At 45.5% G+C, this 15349-nt stretch overlaps 1 protein-coding gene across 3 annotated transcripts in view; it reads left to right on the top strand.

Moving 5' to 3' along the window:
• The window catches only part of tmtc2b (transmembrane O-mannosyltransferase targeting cadherins 2b), a 68125-nt gene extending 55388 nt beyond the window's left edge, over positions 1-12737 (top strand). The window contains exons 9-13 of one of the 3 annotated variants that reach the window (XM_060060897.1): positions 209-290; positions 1752-1866; positions 5667-5730; positions 5777-5894; positions 5965-10075. In XM_060060897.1, coding sequence (XP_059916880.1) covers positions 209-290; positions 1752-1866; positions 5667-5730; positions 5777-5869 — 354 coding nt within the window. In that variant the 3' untranslated portion in view covers positions 5870-5894; positions 5965-10075. The other 2 variants (XM_060060896.1, XM_060060898.1) reach the window with 2 other exon arrangements.
• Positions 12738-15349: the final 2612 nt, after the last annotated feature.

Genomic DNA, 15349 nt, shown 5'->3' with positions numbered 1-15349 from the left:
TCAAATGTTTTTAATTAAAAAATGAAATGAAATGTAAATGCCATTCCTGTGGCTCAGACAGGCTCATTAGCTACACCAGGTAGGATTTGAGGATTTGTAGATATTTTCATTGAAACACAGTCTTTGAATCCACCCTAACAACATAATAAATCTGTCTATTTCACTCTCCCTCTCTCTTTCCCATTCTCTGCCTCTATTTCTCTCTCAGGGACAAAAAGCAGAAGCAGAGAAGTATTTTCTGAAGGCCATTCAGCTCGATCCAACAAAGGGCAATTGTTACATGCATTATGGTAAGTGTTCATTAGTGGACGTCAACTTCCATTGATTTTCTTACAAATATATCACATGCTGCGTTCCACCATTCCCCATTATCTTCCATTGTCTACTCCTGAAAGAAGAAGAGAATTAAAATGTGTCCAAAAGCTACCTGATTGCCGTTTCCAGTTCCTATGTTCTGGACCATGAAAAGACCCATAAGTTCAAAGACCCATAAGTGCTGCGACACATATATACTCCTTTGCCATCTTTTCTTTCTTCATTTTGGAATGGCATAGAAGTGAGCATAGTGAGCTCCCGGCAGAAGGTAGAGATATTTACACCAAAGTCATGGCGGGCGACCCAGTTCCCTCCTCCTGTCTCCCTGGTGACAGGTGCAGGTGTAATTAGTGGCATGCCAACGGTGTGTGCTCAGGATTCAAGTGGACTTGTCTTTCCCTTTTACGCTTTTCTTCAAAATCAGCCCTTTCCTCTCACCTTTTTTTACCTTTACAAAATGGTTAGTGTGAATATGCTCCAATGTCAGCAGTACTTGTTGCGGTGGCGTATAGTTTACTCTTGGTCTTGGGCTTTTGGTCCAATACGCTTGCTCTTTGTTTCATGTAAACATACATGTTGGCAGACCTTGAAGGCAAAATGTCACCCAGTCCCCCTGATATGTTTTGGCGTTTCCTTAAAAGCGTTGCCGTTTCATGATGAATAATTCAATGCCGTTGATAGTGTTTCGCCGTGCATTTGGAACTGAGCAAATCTCTTGGTAAGAGTACCCTGAACCCAATGATGGTTTATAAGGTACCGTTGTAAAATTATTTCTAAAGAATGAGAAAATGTAATGCTAATAATAACATAATAAAGTAATTTATTGAATGTTGTTAATATTGTGAAGTACTAACTCAATTAAACCATTTGTCTTTGATGCAGTACATCTACAGATACACGATATGTAAAAGTGGTTTACTGGTCATGTTTTCTAATTTGATACGCATGTTTCTCCCGCCAAGTGCCAGACTCCCGCACTACATTTAGTAGGGAAGGTCGGCTGGTTTCCTCTCAGTTTAGTGGGGCTGAACACAGTCCAAAGGGTATTGAATCACCCTTTTTTAAAGAACGTATTTTCTTGACTGCCTGTTATCTGGATTCAGAATTCCACAATAGCCCCAGGATTTGACTTTTCTCCCAAGCACACAATCTCGGTAAACCGCAATACTCCGTTTGGGAATAATTCCTGAACACAACAAGCACACACACACACACACGTATCACCATCATGTATTTAAACACATGAGTCTGAGAGATGGCCAAGGAGTGATAGCTTGCTGCGGCTAATATCTAGTGTTTCATCACATGATCGCCGGGAGCTGACAGGGCTGGCTCGGTTTAGCCCCGGCCCGAGGCGACACCAGACGGCCATGTTTCCTCTCTCTAGCACGATGCTCACCCCCCCCCCCCCCCCTCTCTCTCTCTCCGCCCGCCAGGTCAGTTTCTGTTGGAGGAGTCGCGTCCGTTGGAGGCTGCAGACATGGCGGAGAGGGCGGCCCAGCTGGACAGCGGCGAGTTTGACGTGGTGTTCAGCGCAGCCCACATGTTCCGGTGAGTCTCAGAGATGGATGGTGGAGGAACTTGAGGTTCCAAAGATTGCATGCTTTTCTGTAACGAGTGACCGGTGAGTTTTGAAATAAGGTCTGATTTTTAATTCTGGTCTGCATCCTTGGGTCCCATGAGGAGACGGGTGGGCACCTTGTTCCTAAACAAAGCTCTGTGTATTGAGCACCGGAGGGAGCGAGGGCGCAGTCCCCAGCGTTTATCCGGGAGCTTACGGTGTTCGCTGGCCTGTGTGATTTAGTTGGCTCTACCTTGTAATCCTATCGTCTCGCCGCAGTGCCAGCAGAACAGCTTCTGATTCTCTATATTCTCCTCGTTTGCCTCCTTCTCCCTTTCCTCACGCGCTCCACCCCTCTCCCCCCTCGGCTCTCTCTCTGTCTCTCTGGCTCCCCTCGCCTCGCTCTCTGCTGTTTCTGGCTTGTGGCTGGCGTTCTGCGTCCAAATCAGCGCAGAGTTCAGTTGACGAGTCGAAATGAGAGTTCTCCTGGAATGCACATGCTGCTGTATTTCTCCACGAGAGCCACGGATGGAGAATGGTAAATAGCACCATGTGCCAGTGTACAGTATGCTGCGGCACGTACCGAAGCACTTCCATGCCAACAATATTATTATCCAATGCTATTTTTCCAGTCGACAGTTTGCCATTTCCTGACTTTAAAATAAAACTCAAGGTTTTTCGGCATTGGAATCACCGCCGTCTGCCGAGGGGGAAGTGATTACCGCTGAGTCCATTAATGCGTGTCTTGAATTGTTGAAGTCCTCCACTGGCATGGTACCTTCTGCTGCTCTACTTCACCGATGAGTGCACGCTCTCCACCACAGAGGATCGTCTAGCCAGCTGCCTCTTTCCTCGCCTACTTCCAGGCTGGAGTAATCCACCTGCAACCCTCTCGCGGTGGAGGGTCTCTTCCAGGGTCCAGACCCCTGGCACATAACGGGAGGCCCAGGCAGACCTGCCGTCCCCGTCCCCCCCATCCCCCCCCCCACCTCGTTGGCAGGGGGCTTCCGCTCGACAGCCTCAGCTCTCAGGTTCTTCATGTGTTTGTCTTGGAAGCACATGCTCAAAGGAAGGTGGGGGGGGGGGGGGGGGGTAGGGAAATAATTGGATAAAAAGCGGCTGTCAGAGGAGTATAAGTATCCCCTTGCTGTATTCCTTTTTATTGCCTTCTGAAAACGCTCAGTGTATGACTTTAAAAGCAGGCCTGCTCTTAAGGGCAAAGGTAAGCCATGGAGGACCTGCTTAGCGCTAAGCTCTGCGTGGACTGGGTCTGCTGGGTCTCTCCTCTAATGGACCACGTCTGGACGTCAGGGAGGCGCTGCGGACACGCTACACTGTCCTCACAACGTCGTGTACTACATATAACATTTTTTATTATAAATATTTATTTGTAAATATTTTTTACTTATATAACACATGCAAGCAGTTCAAGCAGGTCACCTTTTATCATTATCCACATGAAGTTCCCTCCCGTTGTCGGGTTAGTCAACTCGTCTAGTGGGAGACGTTCTGCCTATGAGTTTCATATCAAATACATGGTGCATTCACATGCGGGTTTATGGCTTTTCTCTTGATGATCCCAGCCGTGGCGTACTCCCGGTGCTTCTCGTCATTCTTGAGGGTCAATTCATGAATCATCAGTCCCAAAGTTGCACCTGTGTTGTGATTTGTACAACACATGTCTCCTCCAATGGAGGACAAAACGTGATCAACGTGACATATTATCCCAGCCCAATGGAAGAGCACCACTGCTGGATTTGATGCAGCATCTTTCCATCTGGGATGAGTTCTCCCTCATTCCTGGTTGTTCCTTGGGTTGTCGCCGTTACCACTGCTTTGAACCCAAGCAGTGGTTCCTGTTGTTGGCTGCCTTGCGTCCATTCAGCCCACCAGGACCCTGAATCTCCGTTGATACTAGTTTGGCTAGCGTCTCTACTCCTTTAACGCATGAGGTAATGGTATGGAAATCAGATAACGTCCATTGCTGTATAACATGTTTTGTTTAAACTGACATTTCACACAATAACAATAATGACAGTATTTGTATGTTCTGATTGACCTGCAACAAGCACGTATTAGAGTAGGAAGTTTGGATTTCACCTCACCCTTATCGGTTTGGTATGTTTCGGTAACGGGTGATGTCTCTTGAATAGACCAACATGAAGCCAGGATGGGTTCATGTTGGTCCTCCAATGCTTTCCTCGCATGTGGAGCTTACATGGCCCATTTGTTCTGGGACCACAAACAACATTATCAAGTAAAATGTCTTTGGAGCAAGTGGTTCTGTGTGTCAGTTTATGAGCCCATCCTGGCTTCATGTTGAACTATTTTATTTTATCACAAGGTAAACATCCCAACACGAACCCAAAGCATATCGGTATACATTGTGACTAAATAACGGTATCTCTTCACGGTTCTTCTTCTGGTGACTCATAACATGATTGAAACAAATATAACTCAGAAGAATGGTTGGGTTATAAGCCAAGCACTGCATGTCCCCGATGTTGAAAAATGGTGTGTTTGGCCGCGTAGTTCAAACCATATGGACGGAGAGGCTGTAATAGGGCAGGACAACCTCAACGAGAGCGTGGCTCCAGCGGTCTGCAGCCTTTCATCATGGCAGCTAATGGGCTCCACTGCCACTCACTGCTCACTCTCCTTGGCTTTGTCAAAGTTAAACTGTTTGCAATGGGACAATTGTTTCCATCAGTGAGATGATTGAAGCTCAGGGTCATAAAGGTGTGTTTGGAGCCCGGCCTACCAGAGAGCTTTTTTCTATGAATGCAAACACTTTATGGCCCAAAGGTATGGAGGCAGGGGAACCAGAACACAACCAGTATAGAGGCAGGGGAACCAGAACACAACCAGTATAGAGGCAGTGGAACCAGCACAGAACCAGTATAGAGGCAGTGGAACCAGCACAGAACCAGTATAGAGGCAGGGGAACCGGCACAAAACCAGTATAGAGGCAGTGGAACCAGCAAAGAACCAGTATAGAGGCAGTGGAACCAGAACAGAACCAGTATAGAGGCTGGAGAACCAGAACAGGACGAGGTATATAGGCAGGGGAACCAGCACAGAACCAGTATAGAGGCAATGGAACCAGCACAGAACCAGTATAGAGGTAGGGGAACCAGCACAGAACCAGTATAGAGGCAGGGGAACCAGAACAGAACAAGGTATATAGGCAGGGGAACCAGCACAGAACCAGTATAGAGGCAATGGAACCAGCACAGAACCAGTATAGCGGTAGGGGAACCAGCACAGAACCAGTATAGAGGCAGGGGAACCAGCACAGAACCAGTATAGAGGAAGTGGGGTCCCAGCATGAGGTTCATAATGGCACACATTCCTTGGTTTAATGTCCTTAGGCACTGAATATTTTAGGTCTCCATGGGACCCGTATGGGCAAGCCATCTGTTGGAGAGGAGAAATCTGCCAATATGGGTTAGACATCATGGTCTCCTATGTGTGTCAGTGGCATCGAGGTTAGCTTGTTTCCTCTCATGTCGTGACATCACAGGATCACCAGCTCTCAACAGACTCCCCCCACAGGTAGGTCCACTGCTTTAATGAACAAACCAACCATTTAATTATGTGAAGCATTACTTTCAGGATAATGTAGGAACGGGGGCGGTTGATTGATGGGGTCATCCTTGGCCCTCGGTTTCCTTCCCTCCTGTCATTTCCCCGTGAACTTTGGAGAACCGGTGACCCCGCCACAGCTCGGGCCCCGTCCCGCGGTGGGGCTTAAGATGACTGACGGCTCCCGTGTCCTCTCTGTCCGCAGGCAGGCCAGTCTGAACCAAGCGGCCGAGAAGTACTACGGCCGGGCGGCCAACCTGAGACCCAACGTAAGTACCGCCGCTACTACGGGCTAACCACCCCAAAGGTTACCAGAAGGGCCTTTCTGCTGGACACCACTACTACAGGCTGAACAACCCCCCTGTTACCAGAAGGGCCTTTCTGCTGGACACCTCTACTACAGGCTAAACAACCTCCCTGTTACCAGAAGGGCCTTTCTGCTGGCTACTTTCATGAACTTACTAACCACCCTTAACTTACTACCCACCCTGTTACCAGAAGGCCTTTCTGATGGCTACTGCCACAAGCTAACTAACCACCCTGGTACCACAAGGGCTTTTCTGATGGACAGCGCCACACAGGCTACAACCGCCTGGGTGGTGCTCCCCTGTCAAATTATTCCTAGTTTATTATTATTACACACACACACACACACACACACACACACACACACACACACACACACACACACACACACACACACAGCATTGTTTGGGGGCAGCGGGCCCGGGCCAGAATCATGCGGGCCGATGTTTTCATGACCCCCGTCGGTTTGTTTGTGCAGCGTCCATCTGCAGCTTCAAAGGAGAGGCCAGGGCCAGGCGGAGAAGGGGGTGGTTTGAACTAATGATGATAGCGCCATGTCAGGTTGACCAGAGTGAGAAGGATCGGGCTACTTCTTGTCTGTGATGCTTACTTGAAGGGGGAGTTAACTTTGAGATTTAGGCAGATGGATTATATGTTGGCAGATGTTTGCCGGCTTGTTATTTGGGCTTGATTTAGAAGACGTCCCGTCACGATGTCATGTTTGAGGTCTACCCTGTATGGTTAGTTTGAGAGGCGGCTACATGGCGAGACCCTGCAGACGTATGATGGAACTTAGTTGAAGGAGAATACAATGCATTATGTTTCCAGAGGCTCAATCACAATAATTTGATCACTGCGTAGATCATGTAGATACTGCATGTGATTCTGTTTCAGTGCTGTACTCTTTGTGTTGTTATAAATTTAAGTTAATTTGAGATTTGAAAGAATGAAATCACCCCTCTTCTCTTGGAACTCAATTAAATGGATAGAGGAATATAAAGCCTTTAGTAATGCAAGTGGGAGTTTAGTGAGTTGTGTGCACGGTAGCATCATCATTTCCATGGCCCTGGTGTACGCCTCTTCCAGCATCAACTCAAAATTAGTTCCCCCCCCTTGTTCCCTGTTTCAGATGAATTTTACAGAAGGATCCAACTGATGCATTCAGCTTAATTTTCTGGAACAACTTGTGATATTTGTATTGGAAGTATTGTTTAAAAATCCACTGGACTCTGCATTGATCTGCAAAATCCCATGGATTTGAGTTTTCTTAGAAAGGACCTCCTCCCACTGCACATGACAATTAGTCTGACGTTTGGACCTGTATAAGGAATGTTAATGAAGGATATATATAATGCACTACAAACACTGTCACTCAGTAAGCCTGCACTGTTATTTCGGACGACTCCCTTGCTATCCTTATTGCTTACAGCTGAGGCGAGTGGTGAGTGAGGATGAGCATCAATCTAAATATGCCATGACTCTGTTCTCCGACTTGACAAGCTGAAGGCTCTTTCATCATTAACCACTTCGTGCTTTGTTGCAACTTGACTCTCCACTCTCTGATTTGAAGTTAAAAAGGCTCATGTCCTCATTTTGATTAGAAGGAAACAACTCAGTCGGGAATCTTGATTTAGAGTTCATACTTACCTCACATTGTCAGAACTCTTTACATGAAGACCGCAGGCTGCTGAAAATCAACCTGTGTTAGATTTCCCAGTTGTCTTGCCACAAGGGATACGATGCCAAGTAATTGTCTGTCTCCACTCATATGAATGTTGGAGGTTCTTTCGTTTCAATGAAAGCCCCCAAATAAGCTCCACTAAATATGTCCAACCAAAGCCATTATGAACTGCAGTCCATTTGTAGCATCCAGCCCCATGATATTTATCATTTAGTGTTGGTGGGTTTGTTACGTTTTCTTCTGTGTAACGCTTCACAAATCACAATCATGCTGTCAGGGGGATTCCTTGTGCCCCGTTCTGTGTAATGAACCCCCTTTCATTAATTTCATGTTGTACCTAACAGAATGTTGTTGCAGTTAACATTTGTCTTTTTTTTTTCTCAATTATAGAGAATCTTAACTTGGTTCATTAGATCTAAAAAGTTGTACAATTGTGTTTCGGAAATGTCAAACCTGTCTGGTAGAGATGCTGAGCACATTAAGGAGGTATTGGCCATTCTTATCTGTATTTTGCAGATTGATTCTCCACATTTGTATCCATGTTGAGAGACAATGAGGGACCCCTCTTGGGGACATGGTGATTATTCCACTCACTGTTTGATTTATGGATCGATGTAGTCCAGCCTTTGAGAGAAGGGAGGATATATTTGAACATAATGTTCCCATTGAAATCCTCATTGCCATCACTCATGTACCCTCGACACTGGGGAAAACTAAAGATGACGAGTGGCCTGGCTGAGAAAGTGAAGAACCGCTGTAGGGCGAAGGTCAAAATGTATGAAGATTAAGCAGGGTCTTGAAACTGATTTCATTTGGTGTGTTTTTCGACCTTTGGAAACTTAAACCGACCTCAGAATCTCTCCTGTATTTAAGTTTTTCTTAATGTTTGGTTAAAAATAGTTTTAAAAATAGGTTTAACAGATGAATGATTGTGCTTTGTCGCCTCCCCATAATTGGGAAACACGATGGTGTTTGTTGCATTAAGTCTCATCTACATTGCAGCACTTTTTTTCTTCAGATAGTTCTTATAAACATACTTTGGAAGCTCTTGTATTTATATATGTATTATACATGTATTTATAAAATAAAATAAATCCCCTCTGTTTGCTCTCGGGGAGACATTAATGCTTTTGATTACATCGAGAAACAAATGAAGGCTTGCAGTGTTTCCTAATTGTACGGACACTTTAATCATGGCCATGGCACGTGACAGTGATAAACGAGGAGATAATTGTGAACAGAAAGTCACCGAGGCTGTCCAAAATGGACATCATTAACCATTTATTGAGATGAATTACGTCTACCGCCTCTCTCGGCATATAGAACAAGATTACACATCCAATAACAAAGAAGGGAGGTCTGCTCAGTAATAGCGGGCTAATGAGGCAGAGTTAGCCATCCTTCTCCCCTCTCTCTGCTCCTCAAATGGAGATCAGATGCGGGCTTTTGTCCTGCCGTCTGACTGCGTGGCGGCGGACGCGAGCGTGTCCCGGTGGGTCTCCGGCGTGGACCACTCACCTCTGGACGTTGTGTTTGCGTAATAGCGCCAGCAGGAAAAGCCATTCATCTGCACCACTTCAAAGGGGGGGGGGGGGGGGCTGCGGTGGCTGCCCTGACAGCGGTGGGTGCAGGCAGGACGTGGAGCAGCGCAGCCCCCCCCCCCCCCCCCCCCCTGACCTCAGACCTCTGTACCCGCACGGCCAGCGATCCAACCAGCAGAGCCCGACTCTCACGGTCACAGCCTGCTGTCTCGCTCCAGTGAATCAGGAAATGCTTCCATAAAGCGATTACTTTTGTACGATATAGAGCAGTAAAAAGCACTTCGTTGTATCAGTTATTATATTAGGTTTAACATTTTGACTGCCTCAGTCATGTGGTCATAGTCCCAATGTAATGAAACCGGGACCTCCGGCTAGAAGGTCCCGGTCCACAAAGTGATGTACCAAGCTTTCTAGCTTGCACAACTACATCAAGCGTCATCCTTTCCCAACTACAATTTTACTATATTTAATGACCATTTAGTGCCAGCTCTCTGGCATCTTGCTAAGTGATATGCAATCGTTGTGGTAAATCCCTGAATGAATACTGAATGGTGATTATGTTGATAGTCTTAATAGAGCCATCCACACATGCAGGCTCTTTCAACATTATTCATCTCATCAAACATCGCTCAAGGCATTTCAGCCTCCGGCTTTTTCCACATGAATTTCTCATTAAATTTCTCTTTCATATATATTTTTGGATGTTTTCTTTTTTAAAGCAGGGCAACATCCCTGTGGAAGTTCATTTGCAATTTAGATCAGATAAAATCATTTATCAAACTAAATGTTTGTTAAAGAGTAAATAACTGCTAAGGAGATAAAACGGAGTTAAAAATCAAACAAAAATCCCAGGGCTGTGTTGCAACACTGTCGAAAAACCCGTCCTCACTCAAATAAGGGTGAGCAGTTGATAGGGAAAAAAAGACCGGCAAAAATACCACTAACCAAGTTTAGCCGGAAGCTAGTTCAGTCTTTGAACAGCCTTCCCCCCGCTTCTATTCCCCCAAACTCTCCTCATTGTAGTACAACATAACGGAGATGTTCCCGGCGGCGGCGGCGAGGTGTTTATCCCCGTGTGTGTTTGTGTTCCAGTACCCCGCGGCCCTGATGAACCTGGGGGCCATCCTCCACCTCAACGGGAAGCTCCAGGAGGCGGAGGCCAACTACCTCCGCGCGCTGCAGCTCAAACCCGACGACACCATCACCCAGTCCAACCTGCGCAAGCTGTGGAACATCATGGAGAAGCAGGGCCTGCGCACCGCGGGGCCCTGAGAGGCCCCGGCGTCCCGCCACCACCGCCGCCCACCCAGACCATCCGGTGTGGGCGCTACCGAGGGAGGGGGGCAACGCACCCTCTCCCCCCTCTGCCTGGAACGATGGAACGATGGAAGCAGAGAGAACACAGGAGGATGTTTGTTTCAGATGAGCCGTGACCGGGCCCCGGTGCCATGACTTCCAAATGATGAAGCCTCTCTGGGCGCTGGGCCCCTCTGGGGCGCTGCAGCAGTGGGGGTCTCTGCGACGGCACTCCACGGCTGCACCGCGGGCAATTCAGGACAACGTTCCTCTGAGAACACGACCGTGGTTATTTTTTTAATTCAGTTTTGTCTTCTTTTTTTTTTTATTGTTCTTTGTTTTGTTGTTGAGCTTTTTGTGTTGTTTTCATTTTACTAGAGCACTTAAACTTGAAGTCAGGCCGTAGGCGAGTCCTTAAAGGGTTTAAGGGTTGTTCCACAAGGGTTATAAATATGTTTCGGAGGATTTACCAGGACGCCCTGGAGAGATGAGATTACACAAACATAAAGTATTAGACTTCAGGATATGACAGATGTTCATTGTTTGAAGCAAGGAATTATTTCAATCATGTGTGTAGCACACTGAAAAACATGAATAAATAAGGGAAGAATCTGTTTTTAAAAATTGAAGTTGACAACTGTTGTAAAATGAAAGAGATTAATCTATAAGAGTGTACTAAAATCAGATTGGATGATAGAGAAGGAAATGGAAGCGCTTTCATCTCGGCTTTGCGATGCCTTATCATAATCCAAGGTGCAAATCTGCTGCACAGCAGCATGCTGCGTTGCTAACACACAAGCTCCTTACTGCAATGGCTTTAGCATAGGACAGCAGCGTACCGCCACACTAACAAACAAGCTCCCTACTGCTGCGCTGTATGACAGCAGCTTGCCGCCGCGCTAATACACTAGCTCGCCTCGGCCACCAATCAACCCTGACAGTTGCCGGCGGTTACGGGCTCAGAAATGTGGCGTTAGTCATGAGCTCACAGCCTCTCCTTAATCGCTTGGTGGATGAAAGTGGAAGACATGGCGAGCAGCTTTGGGCAGGTCAGAGCTGACAGAGCTGCTGCTCATTATGAAGTCCTTCTAACCAAAAAGAGAAAAGCCGCTCTAACCACTGCACTCCTTAATGTCTGGGAATCGCTCGGGGAGCGCTTGTTTCCGTTGGGTCATTTTTGCCTTGTAAGTGTTTTGTATAAATGAAGCCTAATATATTATGTACAGTATAGAGGACAGATCAAATCCATTCTGCAATCAAGTAGTCGGACATGTAATAAGAAGCCATGGAACACTCTTAAGGTTTTTGGATGAAGATGAACACTGTTTTTCTCTTATCACTTTTGAACCGAACCCTTTTTTTTGTCTTAAAAGCTCCCGTTTTATTTTATCTTAAAAGCTCCTATTTTATTTGTCTTAAAACCTCCTAATTTGTATATATTCTGTGTTTAAAGTAACTCCATTACAGAGCACCTTCCTAGATGTACGGTTATCTATTTGTGAGAGTGAAGAACATTCTCTTATCTAATATTATTGCCCCCCCCCACCTCCCCAAAAAAGATCTGTCAAATTCTGTCTATGTGGTTTATTTAATTATTACTTGTTGTTGCCTTGGCAACAAAAACCAGCTGGCACTGTGTTTCGGACACTTATATATGTTGAACAAAGATGAATGGGATAGCTAATACACCTCACTATTGTGGTCATGTGTGGTAATATACAACTATGAGTCTGAAGAAAGGGCATAAATGTAATATTCCTTATTAATCAAATCCTAATCGAAAGCCTAGGGTTTGTCTATTTGTATCTTCCATGAATCTTGCCTAATGGGAGAGGCACGCTGTCGGCTTATCATCGTAGCCGTGTTCTTGGATGAGTCAGGGCTGAACTCCCTCTGGCTGTGTCCTCCCATCCCGTCAGTCCGTCTACGTCCTAGGCTTGTCAGAAGACTCTCCACATTCAGCATCGGGAGTCTTGTTTGAGACGATGGTGTAGACGGATTATTGTGGTTATTAGACGGTTGCAATGTTGTTGTTCTTGCTGTCTCGTTTGAATTCGGTGATCTCCATAGTGTTTTGTGTTGGGTAAAATACTCCCTGTGCTTTAGTTGAACCTCCTCACTCACTCACTCACACACGCACCCACCGTGGTGTTCACTTCTCTGTGTGTAGAGTGTCAACGGGGAGACACCGTCGTGGCTGGGGTGAAGATGGAACTAGGCTGGTTCACTCTGTGCTCTGCTCAGGGATCTCAAGTGCTAGGCTATCGCAGAAACTTGCTCACAGAGACTTTACTAAATTAAAGATTTATTTTTTGAAAGTTGTATTTGTATAAATTATCAAGATTTGTAGCCTTTCCTTCTTGTAATATAAAAGAGACGATGCAATTGTGTCAGAATAGACTTTTCCCAATGTTGCTTTTTTCACAATAAAAGTATTGTGTTGTGCTTTTAATTTTGTTCCCTGGCGCTTTCCTTCCCGGAGGTCTACTTCGCCTTCTCTTACATCAGCATTTCACTTACAGTAGATCCATTCAGCACCATGAAAAATAGTGAATTCCCTCTCCTCAGAGGACAGAATAATACGGACAAAGCTTTGTACTCTTCAATGCCTTCCTGAGTAATATTGTCTTTGCATTCACTTGGGATGTTAGATTAAATGGACCAGTATGGCATGCTCGGGAACAGACTTCAACGCTGCATTTAAGTCGTCTGAAAATTTGCTAAAACATGTCATAAAATCAGCTCAAATGAATCTGCTCCACTTTCATGTTTGGGTAGCAGGGCGGACGTGTAAACAGTGCCATATGGACGTGGGCAGCACAGGCGTTCCACATCTGGATGCTGCTTCAGCCACCTCCCCCCACTCAGCTGACAGGCACAGACCCTCCCTGGGAGTCTGGGACCCAGAGGGGTCCGTGTTCAAGCTTCACTCTAAGGGTCTGTAAGGTCATGTGACCTTACCTAGTCCTGATTGGACTCTCAACTCCGTTCTGTGAGGTGTTAAACGTGCCACATATACGTTTTCAAAATACAAAAGTCTCGCCTTGGTACTAATGGCGTGATCAGGTTTCTAAGATAAATAGTGAATGTATATTTGTAACACTAACATATTATGAATGTGTACTATATTTTATGATCATTGTGGTTTTGGCGACAGACCTCAGCAGATGGAGGTATTGAATAAACAAAAAATGCCTCTGTTCCTCGGCCCCAATGCATTTTAGAGCAACTTCAACATCCTGGATGTTCATCATAACACTATGAGATCTCAGAGCGTCACCGAGCTGAGAGATGAGCAGATTCCCCTCTGGCCTGGAGGATGGAGCCGGCTCTCGGTCGTTCCCTGGAGTAAGCTAGTCCACAAGTTTGAGGCTTCAAACGTAAGAGAGGGGTCTGCTACATTTCACAGAAAAATGTTCCGTTGTGAAAGATCCCCATCTCTCCTGTGAATTGATTTCCTTCTCCTTACTCACCAACACTTGGCAAGTTTTCTGTCATGGCATTAGCCGTTCACTCACGGATTCTCTATATCCACCACCTTATTGAAATAAATAACATCTGTCTTTCATTTTCCAGGCCGGCTTCTACACTGCACGGTGCTGCTGCTCGCTTCCAGAGGAGGTTTTACTCTGAGCAGAGGGGCTGACCCTCAACTATGACGGTTCCCTGCACAGACAGGCTCTGATCTAGCAAATCTGCTAGCTGTTATCAGGCAGGTTCTATTTATCTTTTTGGTATGTGCATAGCTCGATCTGTGGTTTGATCTCTCCGGGCGCTCGTAGCAACGCTGGTATCAGAGGAATTGATGGCCGTGCGTGTGCTGGTCGATCCCTCCCTTCTGCAGGCAAGAGCTGCTGGGATTTCATAAAGGCAGAACCAAGAATGCAATCATGCATCCGACGTCAAGCCAAAAGGCAGGTCTATCTGCTTATGAATATTGCTTGTCTTTTGTTTTGTTTTGCTTGGGAGAAGAGGCATCTCTGATGCCAACATTACAGTGTACCTCAACCTTATGTTATAAGTTAGGCAAAGAATTGCAAAGTAAAAGTTTTAACTTTTGTGAAAAACGACAGCAGTTCATAAATATAGTGTAATGCAGATCCAAGTGTAGCAAAGACGTAGGCCTACATGTACTCCTAAGGGATGTAGTAACCTACCTTATATAGCAAAGAAGATTAAACTAATATTCAGGCGGCTCATACTATGCCACATCCATAGATGCCAAGAGAACTGACTCAAGGAACATCCCAAGCTAGTCATTATATAAATGTGACACTGTTAGTCACACACACACACAAACACACGAGCCTCACTTATCCCAATGACATATTACGCTCGCCAGCTGATGACAGCTCATTTAAATACGAAGCACATAGGATTTAATTTGCATACATGCACAGTAAAGTGAATCTGCTCTCCTCTGTCACATAGGCTGCAATGTTACCCAGATGAAGGAAACATCATCAATCAAAACTGTGGGGTTTCATGTTCTAAGAACTTATTTGTGGTCCATGCTTTTACTATTATTATTATTATTATTATTATTATTATTATTAATCTTCCACTATGAGTGCATGATACCATCGTTCTCATTGTTGGAAATAACCTGGTGGTGTGTGTGTGTGTGTGTGTGTGTGTGTGTGTGTGTGTGGTTGGAGGACAAAGATAAACAGATAAGACATAATTAAATACCTTTGGCCAATAAATCACTAGACTTCATTTTATCCCCACAATTATGCACAGTTCTCCAACAACGTCAGACCCCAGTCTTCATATGGCTGCTTTCTTGTGGAAGGACTCATTAATCCATTAGGTAATTAAGGCGGCATGCATTATTGAATCAATTAGATAAATCAATTAGGGAGTTCCCAACCCACTCTATCATTGACAGGCAAGACACATTCTAGCACGTCAGAACTTATGGCAGGATCAGTCGATCACGTGACGCGACCACGAGTAGGATAACAACACACTTTGGACGGAATCTAGGTCCATTCAGGAAGGAAAAGTCTTGATGTGTTTTGGCTGCAGCCATCCATCCAGTCAGCTTATTGTTGCATTATT

The sequence above is a fragment of the Gadus macrocephalus genome, chromosome 9 (assembly GCF_031168955.1).
Source record: "Gadus macrocephalus chromosome 9, ASM3116895v1".
NCBI lineage: Eukaryota > Metazoa > Chordata > Actinopteri > Gadiformes > Gadidae > Gadus > Gadus macrocephalus.
The sequence above is the reverse complement of the archived record's forward strand: the minus strand, read 5'-3'. Positions and strand labels throughout refer to the sequence as shown.